Source organism: Micrasema longulum, unplaced genomic scaffold, assembly GCF_059751315.1.
Source record: "Micrasema longulum isolate JH-2025_06_02 unplaced genomic scaffold, ASM5975131v1 h1tg001583l, whole genome shotgun sequence".
Lineage (NCBI taxonomy): Eukaryota > Metazoa > Arthropoda > Insecta > Trichoptera > Brachycentridae > Micrasema > Micrasema longulum.
In genome coordinates this window covers 141,789-152,793 of record NW_028278766.1, presented here as the reverse complement: position 1 = coordinate 152,793, position 11,005 = coordinate 141,789, and the positions used below count along the sequence as shown (strand labels likewise).

At 31.8% G+C, this 11,005-nt stretch overlaps 1 protein-coding gene across 1 annotated transcript in view; it reads right to left on the bottom strand.

The window, feature by feature from the left end:
- Positions 1 to 2,845: 2,845 nt before the first annotated feature.
- Alk (Anaplastic lymphoma kinase) overlaps positions 2,846 to 11,005 on the bottom strand; it is a 75,138-nt gene continuing 66,978 nt past the window's right edge. The window contains exons 25-27 of the mRNA XM_088236608.1: positions 7,669 to 7,751; positions 5,322 to 6,000; positions 2,846 to 3,846 (exon numbers count right to left, since the gene is read on the bottom strand). Of these exons, the coding sequence (XP_088092734.1) occupies positions 3,103 to 3,846; positions 5,322 to 6,000; positions 7,669 to 7,751 (1,506 nt within the window). The 3' untranslated portion in view covers positions 2,846 to 3,102. The remainder of the gene's footprint in view (positions 3,847 to 5,321; positions 6,001 to 7,668; positions 7,752 to 11,005) is intronic.

The following is an 11,005-nucleotide window of genomic DNA, read 5'->3' as shown; positions in this document are numbered from 1 at the left end:
AAAATCATAAGTAATTTAAATTTTCAACGTATATGCTGCAAACAATAACTTTTAGTTCATTTTTAACTTTACTTTATTTTGTTTTAAAATCACAGAATACCGTGGTTATACCTTTTTAACTAATTAAGAATGAGGGAAGCTACTTTTGTTAAGATAATGATAGACTAACTTATGGGATTTGCTAGCCGAGAAGGTGACAAATAACTTGAAACAAACTACATATTTTACGCTAAGAAGTGAAAATATTTTATAAAAATAAAATAGAAAGGAACATGATTAAAATTAAATCAATTTCACAAGGTTTATATAATCTTTTCAGATAAAAAAATCTTGCAATGCCAGCAAAATACTTGGAAACATTTTGACACTTCGCGTGGTATTGCCACGATTGATTTTTAGGTTATTATTTTCATTGTAACTAAAAGTTAAGTTTTAAAATGAGGTGTCTTGTGAATTTGTTTTATTAATGTTTTAAATGATGAACGATTCAACCTCAGAAGTACACAACCGTATTCCTGTATGATTTCTGAAGTAAATTAATATGTTTTATAGCAAAAATGCAGTACGTTTGTAACTCAATTTTTGATATTTTAAATCAACACACGTGAGTAAAAATTTTCGATAGCAATGAAAAAATAAAACAATTATTTCAATAATATTAACGCATTTTTGTTGTAGGTTAAAATTCTTTGAAAATTATATTAATATTTACATAGTTCATATATTCATTAAAGCTTGAGCACTCATTTGTAGCTTAAAAAAGCGATAATAACAATAAAAAATGTTTCCGAGAACTTAGGAAAAGGCAGATTAAGTACATCTTTAATAAAATTCTCTCCCATATAAAAACAATCATTAACAATTTTCGAAGCGATCTTTTGAATCAGTTGGCAGAGAAAATTATTTGGGTAGATTTATTTTTAAATATTTTATCATTGTGATCTCTATCGTTATATCGAGATAATTAAAAATATTGTTTGTTCGATAAACGCACGTTTGAGCAATGGTTATATCCGTCTTAATATTTTGTCAGTCCCCCTTGATACATTGAAAATGGAATTGAAAAAAAATAACTTTGCAATCCGTTATCGTCTATGGTTAAAATGTCATTGTTTGACAGTTTGAAACGCAATGCAGTGCAGTCTTGTGCCGCTAATATGATAAAGGTTTATTTACTTTGTTCAGAGCAAAGTTGCTTTGGCGGTTATGACGAAATTTTATGGTGTAAAAAACGTGAAATTAAATAAATGTCGAGTCGTTCAACGCACTCTAGTAGAAACCGGGCAGTTTTTATCAGAAGTATAGGAAAATAAACAATTGAAATGGAATACCACCAATAAATGTCAATTAAAAACCTTAGTGTATTGTAAAATAGCTCAAAAGGCATGATCGAAAATTGCGAATCGAGATTTAAGATGCTTGTGAGTTTATTTTCATTAATAACTTGCTCATTGAAAATCGATGACTTCAGGATTGGAAATAAAACGTCAAGTGGTTCAAAGCACTTGAAAGGAAGTATACTGTGTTAAATTATTTATAGATTTTTAAATGCTGTGAGTTTATCTTTGAGCTCCAAGTAATTCTGAAGAAAATTTCTTTTGAAGTTAAAAATGCATTAAAACGCAAAAAATACATGACAAATACGAGGAATGTTAAAAAAGACTGCTTGAAGAATTTTTAGACACAAAAAAACCTAAATCTTAGAGAATAACGACAAACAACAGTATAAAACGACAAATTAAATTTGTGTCAACTTAATTTCTTTTTTGAATCAGAATTTTTGTTTTGGCACATAATTTGAAATCACAACCGATAAAAACAATAGCATTAATCAGAGTAAAATCAGACTTCTTCCCGGTAATTTCCTTAAAATCTGCAAAAAATCAGTTTTGCTACTACGTACTATTTGGCACAGATGCATTATTTTGAAAATCAAATCATTTTGCAGGAAAAAAATATAATTTTTAGTTCTTTTGAAAAGCAGTAAATTTTTTTTAAGAAGCACCACGATAATTTTATTTATTTTATTTTACATATATTTTTTAACAATTTTATGCGCAACGGCTGTATTTTGCCACAACGTTTATAAAATATACTCTATCAACAGCAACAAAATGAAATTTAGATCACTGTTTAAATTTTTGACCGCGTCTTTGCAGTCAAGAAAAGCTCTTTCAAAATTTCTAACTTTAATTTGGCTTTCATTTAATAACTAAAAATATTTAAAATAAAACGAGTGTGATAATTTACACGTTCATACATCATTTTTGCCTTAAAAAATGAGTTAAAACTGCCATTTAAATTTTCGTACTAAAACGATATAATATTTTTCAATTTCTTTGCTTTCCGAAACATTTTTACAGAAAAATCTGTAACATATTTCTCCAATACAAATGTTGTATTTTTTACCCTGTTACCTTTTACAGAACATAAATCAATAATTAAACATCAAACTTTGCGGAATAATAGACACTAATACTGTCTAAATTTATAAGAAATTATAATGTGCAATTGGCACCCAACGTGAGTTTCTATTTTTAATAATATAAAATAAACGTAGATTTGATCTATTAAACCGCAAAGATAGTTTTGACTTTTTGCCTTAATACTTCACATATATTACGTATTATTTTTACATATATTAATAATATATATATATTTATAGACAATATGAATAAGAAATTAACAAAACCGGCGTTCATACGGTGCCAGTCTGTGATATAAACACATAAAATGCCATAGACACCATTGTTCACATAAAATTAATTATTACAATGAGAATTGTCATTGTTTTTTTTATTAAATTGTATAATCTATTCTCACAACCAGAACCGATTTTTACATATTTTCACTCACACACTTTTACTGCACAAATTTAATGTTCACATTTTTCGAAACGGGTTGAGCCTAGATTTGGAGGATATTATTTTTAATTATACGGTATTCTAATTAGTCTTATGCTGAATGTATTCAAGAAACGCTATAGGATAGTATAAATTCGTTATAAAAACAGTTCATAAATTGCATTTTGAGCGCTTTTGTTAGAAAATAATATTTGATTCACCCAAAAAAACTGACACGTGAAAAAATCCTTACAGCACTTCAACAACTGATTTCTGAATCGTTGTTTAGAAATCCACCGGTACTGTTTTGTTTCTTAATAGTCTTTTTGCCATCTTCTTTAATTGTTACTTCTGAATAATTGTTTTGCTTGGATCCCACTGCCATTTTGCTTATAACGTTCGTACCTCCACTGCTTGAAGACGATGACACATTATCACTATCTGCATAGGGTAAATCTGTAAGAGGTCCATTGATGAGGCTATGAGAACTACTGCTTGTTTTTAACTTGGGTTCTTGCGGTGTTTCGTTTGCAACTTCTACGTCATTTTTTGGAGCCTCAGGAGCTGGAGGCGAAGCCAAGTCGTGAATTACTGCTTTTTTTGGATCGATTTGAATCTTTCTACTTTCTGCTTTCTTAGACAATTTGTTTGGAGTCAAAAGGTTAACGTATGGAGGTAAAATATTCATATTGTTCAAATTAACCGACCCACTGTTTTTCTTAAGAGCGTTTAAGTTCTTTTCTAGTTGGGCCGCATCTAAACACAATGGGACATACTTTGCGTAGTTTGGATTATTTGCCATTGGTAGAATTGTTCTCTTGTATGGGGGTGATGAGTTTCTGGCCTCCGTGTTTTGAATTTTAGGGAGATTAGGAATTACTGGTTCTTGCTTCGGTGGGCCGTTTGAAGGACTATTCTGGTAGCTCTTGCTTAAACTGGTATCCGGAGGTTGAAGCGATGTTGGTGTTTGTTGAGGCGTATCAATGCTGATAAGCTTTTCGACCTGAAACAAAATTAAAATCATGTTGAAAAATATTTTAGTCGACACTATTACTTGAAACTGTATAAAATTCAAATATCTGTGTTCAGTTCACCAATGTATTTTACTGCGTGACAAGTTTGGCGACAGTGTTTTTCACAGAAATAGTACTGTTAATAGGCTTCCACGATTCTGTACTTAAGTTTTTTCCAGTAGGGATACATTTAGTCCATGGTCGTTGGGAACAAATCAAAAACTTTTGGAGAATTGGATGCCAATATAATATGCACCATTTCGGAAATATACAAATTTGGTAGAAAACCATGATCGTTTCTCTTTTTGCACACACTGGCACATAAGATACTGTATTGGTATACTAATTGCAGCGGATTTTGATAATTTATAAGATAATATTCTAAAGATTCCGGTCGGTCATAGGCCTATGAAATATGCTAGTTGAAAAACATCTGCCTTAATCAATATTTCAGGTCAACCATGTCTGGAATCGAACCGAAGACCAGAGACATTGCGCTGTAGTCTGACACGGATAATTATTTTGTACGTTGCCCTGACGAATAAAGACATAAACATATTCCAAATGACATTAAAAACATTTTAAAGAAAAGAATATACATAGATGTCTTGGTATCCACCAGGATTATGACCTGTTATTGGCCGGTTTAAGTGGCCACTTGACACACTGTGGAACATTCGCCATTCTGTGTATATTTGAACACCTATATTTTTTTAACTCTCCCATCTGTTGATGTTTTTGAAGTTAAAGAGCTGAAACCTATATTGTTGCGGGTGAGATTAATCTTAATTGAATTATTTCACCTGCATACTGGGCAACGTCTGAAAATATATTTTTATTTTTTGTTCTTTTTTTTGGACCAGGTGGATTCATAAATAATGTTTTGAGATTGTCAAATTTTTTGTAGACAAGGACTGGATTTAATCTGCTAGGGAGCTGTTAATATTAACATATTACAACAGACATGAAGAACATTTTTTATTTTTTTATTAATATCCCTACAGAGATGAGGTAGAATTTTTTCAAATTCAGGATTATGGATATTCGATATTAATAAAACAAAAAATATATACCTACTCCCCCTCGGGAGAAATCCAGATTTGTGTATGTACAAAAAATACACATACCAAAAAATAATGAAGAACATGTTGGTCTGTTGTAATTATTCGAATTTATGTGACAAGAATAAAAAAAACTTAATGTTATCTGTAGACGAAAAGTATGAGTATTCGGAAACAAATAAAATATGGTTAGATGAAAACATACATAAGGATTTATTTTTAAATATTGTTTTATCTTTAAATAATTATGGTTAGGCAAAAGAAAAAGATTTTTATCAAAGTGAACGATTGAAGATTAATTTGAACAATTTTAATTGTGATGTAATTTTGTATGACGTTTTATTTATTTTATGTTCGTTTCATTTGATGTTTTTAAGAATAAAATAAATGTTTATAAAATTTACCGCTGGGCCAGAGTTTCCTCCTTCGCTGTTACAACTTGCCGTTTTGCTGACGGTTGTCTTCTGCGGTTGTTCCGTAAAAGAAGTCTCCCATTCTTCATCTCTCGCCTCTGAATCGTTCAAATCCTCGTCATCATCCTGACTGCCCGCCCCAGCCTCCATAGAAGCGAGCAGTCTATCAGTTGACTTGGAAGGCTGAAACTTTGAAGTATGTCCCATGAGATTTTCCAATTTCGAGCCCATAGAGCTGACGGTGCTATCAGAACTTTTAGAACCGTACGCGGAATCAGGGTTTTTAGATGCGTATATTCCTTCGATGTTTTGGAATTTGTTTCCATAATTGTCGTTTATTTTGGCGCTGTAATTCCCATCGACGCTCTGGTATTTTACACTGTAATTTGTCTCGTTCGATTTTGAAATGTGGTTTGAATTAGCCATCTTCGTGAGTTCGTTTTGTTTTGTATCGTAATTGCTGTGATTCATTTCTGTGGACGGGTTTATTCTAGATGCAAGGGCAATATTGCCGTACTCCGGAGGATAGATTTGTTTGAACGCGGCCTTGTGGTTGGCGTTAGGGGATCCCATACTGTTAAGCCCATTAACTTGTGACAATGACAACACGTTCGCAGCCGTGGAACCCACGGCCTCGCCGGTGCTAGGCAACTGCATACGATCCATTGACCTATAAACATAATCAGATCAATCAAACGTAAAACCAAATACAATATTCAAAACAGAAATAAAGCCAAAATGTGAACATTCAATTTTAACAGCTATCAATTTGGCTACATAAAAACATTTAAAACGAAGTTGAAAAATAAATTTATATCTTTGTACTCTAAAATGCTGTATATGTCTCAGATGTTTTTTGTTAATTTTGGAGCTGTTTTTTTGTAAAGGGTACACCAACATGCTAAACATAAATTAATGCATTCTCTAAAATAAACATGACAGCAAAACATAAAATATGACACACATTCAACAAACATTTTTTAGTAAGCTCAGCGTGAGTAAATTTGTTTCAGAAAACTTACCAGTATCCGCGGAAATTATTTAATGATTCAATGATTGATACTTCAAAAACTAGCCAGCAAAATGATATTTTCATACTAAATTAAAGAAGCGTAACTGAATCTATATAATAACTGATAAAGCATGTACGTAAATGTAGATTTTAAATATTCCGCAAAATACACAAAAAACATTAATTCAAATTTTAACAATTATTGAGTAAGCAAAATTCTATTTATACACAAGTATTATACTGTATTAAATATTTTCTTTTTCCTTTTTAGAATTGTTAATAGCGTTGTAAAACTCCATTTATTCATTTTTTAAATGAAACAAATTTTTAACGTTAATTTTGACAGAGAGTAAACAAGGTCTGCACTTTAATGCTTGTCAATAAAGAGTTTTTATCATGAAGATACATTTAGATATAAGAGCATGGGGCTTTTAAGAAATATCTTTCAGAATGTTGACTATATGACACAAAAAACATTTCTTCATTTTTAGTTTGTATGAAAATTTATTATCAACATATCTAAATATTGTTATTTTTCAAACTATTTGTAGGTTTTTGCAAACACTTTTCAAAATTACGAAATACCGTGATTTAATCACAACATTTTTTAAAATTTGGAATTCAGGTGAAATCCGTTGAAAATTCTGTTCAAGATTTGATTTATTTGCACCACCTCTGACCTGTTTTGAGTTGCATCATATGTATGCATTATATAACTACATATAAAGTTCCCAGCGACAAGCTGATACCTGCAATGGTTTAGTTATAACAAGCCGTCAACCACTGCAAAATGCTAGACAATGCTCTAGCAATCAAGGCTTTTGGATCAATGTCAGCTATTTACGAAGCTAGAATTGAATTGGTTGAACACTCTCCATTTTCACCTGATCTTGACCTCAGTAACTACCAGCTATTTCCTCAATCAAGGAACGTTTCGTCAAAGACGACAAAGAGGTCATGTGCTGTGTAGACGAGTGGCTCGCAGGCGTTGGACAAATATGTTGATGTTCTACCAGGAAGCTATAGAGATGTTGGAGGATAACGTCAAACAATACTTTCAAATACGTCAGAGGTGGAGAATATTAATCAACTTTCGTATTTTTCATGATTCTAAATTTCATAAGCCACGATTTTTATTGAATTTAATTCTATTGATATTTTTTTAAATAATAAATGTTACGTAAAATTTATACTACCACATTTACAAAACAATCCCACAAAGGCATGGCCCCTATGTTTGCATTGCATCGCTCCTGGCTCTGAGTTGAGTTTGTCAATTTGTACAGGAGACTATGTCGGATATTGTCATTGGCACATGTAACTCACCCACACGCCTGCTGCTGGTCTACCGTCTGGTTCGGAAGCAGCGGCACCAGGTAGTCCGAGGTACGAGTCAAGCCGCCGGCTTGCTACTCCACGTGGACAGAAGAAAGACACACCACGTGTCAGTGGGAAGTATGGGAAACAGGACATAGGAAAACACACACAGTAGGCCGGAGTTAGTACCGCAGGCAAGCAATGAAGAGAGAATGAATGTTTTGAATATTTAGATGATATTTTAATCATTTTCAGCCAATTTTTCGGGTACATTTTTTAATAAAAATTACAATCGCAATCAAACTGCTTGTTTTAATATTTTGTTTATTCTGGTCAGTTCAGTGCTACATTATCATCATTATGGTGCATAGGGCACAACACTAGTACAAAAAATGCAGCGTATATCGATGATCAGTTACATAAATGTAAGGTGATCGATCAGCCGTACGCTTCAGTCCAGAAACAGTGAAATACTGCAGTGTAGAAACATATAATATGTAATCTCAGGAATCGAACCCAGGACCTCAAACAAGGTAGGAAAGATGCCAACCAATACACTACGAGTCGAACGCGTTCGCCCACCATTGTTGAGATCCTGGGTTCGACTCCTGGCAGGGTGGACGTAAAATGTTGATTTTAAAGGCTGTTTAAACTACAATACTTCATTGTTCCTAAACTGGCACCCGAAGCGTAGGACTGATCACCTTACTTTTATGTAATAGATTATCAAAACACGCGACGTTTAGTTTACAAATGTTTGTAAACTAAACGCCGCGTATGCGGAGAGTGGAGTAATGAAAAATAACAATGTTACTTGTCGGAAAAGCGCAATTTAAATTAAATAATCAATGTTTTTTTATTTGTGGATAGTGGATTATGTATATTTTTAAACTGTGTGTTTTCTCCCTTTGCAAAATAAATATAATAATTCTACTAATATTTAAAATAAAATTTCAATGGGAAAAAAAGTAGACTTCACTCTAAAAATCACAACACATATTTAGGAGGAGTTTATGTATCAAAATACTTGAATATAATATAAGTAATACAACAACATCTTCTATGTATAATATCGTAACCCGCAAATCGACGATATTTAGTTTAGTTTATTGTAATTTTTAGTCTTAAAATTAATCCCGCGTATGCAAAATATAAAATCGAGACTCAAATTCGTGTCGAGACTGGAGGCGCAAATTATGTCAGGATTGCTTAATTTGCGTTGAAAAGATCAACGCAAATCTGTCGCTGTACTTATTGGCCAAAAACAGCATAAAAGTCGTTTCCTAATCACCGTATTCATCTGATTTGGCTCCGTGTGACTTTTTCCCGCTCCCTAAACTCAAATTACCTCTACGCGGAAATCATTTTGACTCATTTTGACTCGAGGTGATGAAAGAAAATTTGCAGAGGGATCTGAAAGCCATTCCGAAATCGTTGATTGGAAAAAACATTGCCTCTTACTTTTTAGGGATCTCAAATTCGTGTCGAGACTGGAAGCTCTAGTTACGATATTATACGTAGGAGGTGTCGATATATTGAAATATTTTGAAAATAAAATTAGGTAATGTTTTGTAAAGGTCATAAAAAAAAGTGTGTTATATTCATACTGTATTTTTGATGATTTGACAGGATTTTTTTCTTAAAAGTATTTTCATACATAAGTTTCTATTTCTGGGTTCCTACAGTCTTGCCAATTAAAATAATTATTTCAATGCAGTTCCAAAATTTAACAATACATCTTTTGTTTCTATTTGATTAATTTATTAATTTTAAATATTATCTTACGATAAGGAAATATCACATACTAATAATACCGATAAAAACAAGTGAAATTGACATATAAAATTTCATTGTATTTTTTTTTTAAATCCATATGGGTGGTTATTGTGAAGAAATGTTTTCATTTATAATTTTTAAAACCAAATTATTGAAAAATACGTCTTTACAAAAACGTGACATGTTTGGCCTTGACTATTGTGACGTCAAGATTCGGTACGATGCTCTATTTAAATTAAAACGGTCACAAACAAAGTTAAAATTTTAACCGAATTGTGACGTAATAGGGGCGTGGCCAAAACAATGAACCGTTTTCACGAGAATTTAAAATTAAAGGCACAAAATAAAATTCCTTGACAGTATTTCATCGACCCTTATTAATTTAACATTGTGAAAAAAAAGTAATATTTTCCTATCATAATTATCGGCGTAAAACATATTTGACTTTCCATTGCTCTCTCGCAAAGTGAATAATAATTTCAAAAGAAATTAAACGTCTTGTTTGAAGAAATTTTACGTGCGTAATACCGGAGCAAAAAAGATTTAAAAGGATGTTACAAAGTTATTTTTCAAACCTCAATTCAAAATTTAATCACATTTTTAAACATGAATGATTTTATATCAGATGTTTTTGATAGTAAAAAATGATACACCTACTTCAAAATATAATTGATTTTAAAATAATTACTGATAGAATCTAAAAAAATATTGAACCAAATATTTAAAAATCTCATTATAATATATAAATCATGTATTCTGTTCTATTCTTTGAAATGCGGGTCAGAGCTAATCAACTCTTGACGTCAATGTGATTTGTGAAGATCTATTGCAACTGGTCCTCGAGAGTCAAATCACGCTCGCTAAGCCCAGGTCTTGGGCAAAGAGCCAAGGGCGAGATATCTCATTTCGATAAATCTTCCCTTCTAATCCCAGATCCATAAGTATCGGGATATTAGATAGGGGGCGAGTTCTTTAACATCCTCACAGGTGGTATTCTGAATCATCTCTGACCCCTAGATAGCGATTAATTTACGATTTTTTTTTTCATGCGCTTACATCTTCTTTTATGTCTGGCCACACTGATGACTTAAGGTTAAATAAATATAAACACGTAAAACAAACATGATGATACAATTTTTTCTCTGTTTTTGATGTGTATTATTATTTATTATTATCTTTTTCTAATTAATGTATTAAATATTTTTGTGTACCAGATATTATGTTATTATTTTATACATACTTACTGTTAACTAATTTTTTTTATTTGTTTTTAACAATAATTTGTTGATACCATTTTAACTTCACAAACATCAACAGATGAAAGAATTGAAGGAATATAGATGTTCAAATATAGGCAGAATGGTGAATGTAGCACAGTGTGTAAAGTGGCCACTTAAACCAGCCAGATGAAAGAATTAAAGTAATAAAGATGTTCAAATATGGGCAGAATGATGAATGTTACACAGTGTGTAAAATGGCCAGTTAAACCAGCCAATGACAGGTCATAAGCCCTGTAGATGCCCAGACTTCTATATTGCCTACTTTAAAATGTTCTTCGTCTCTGTTGTAA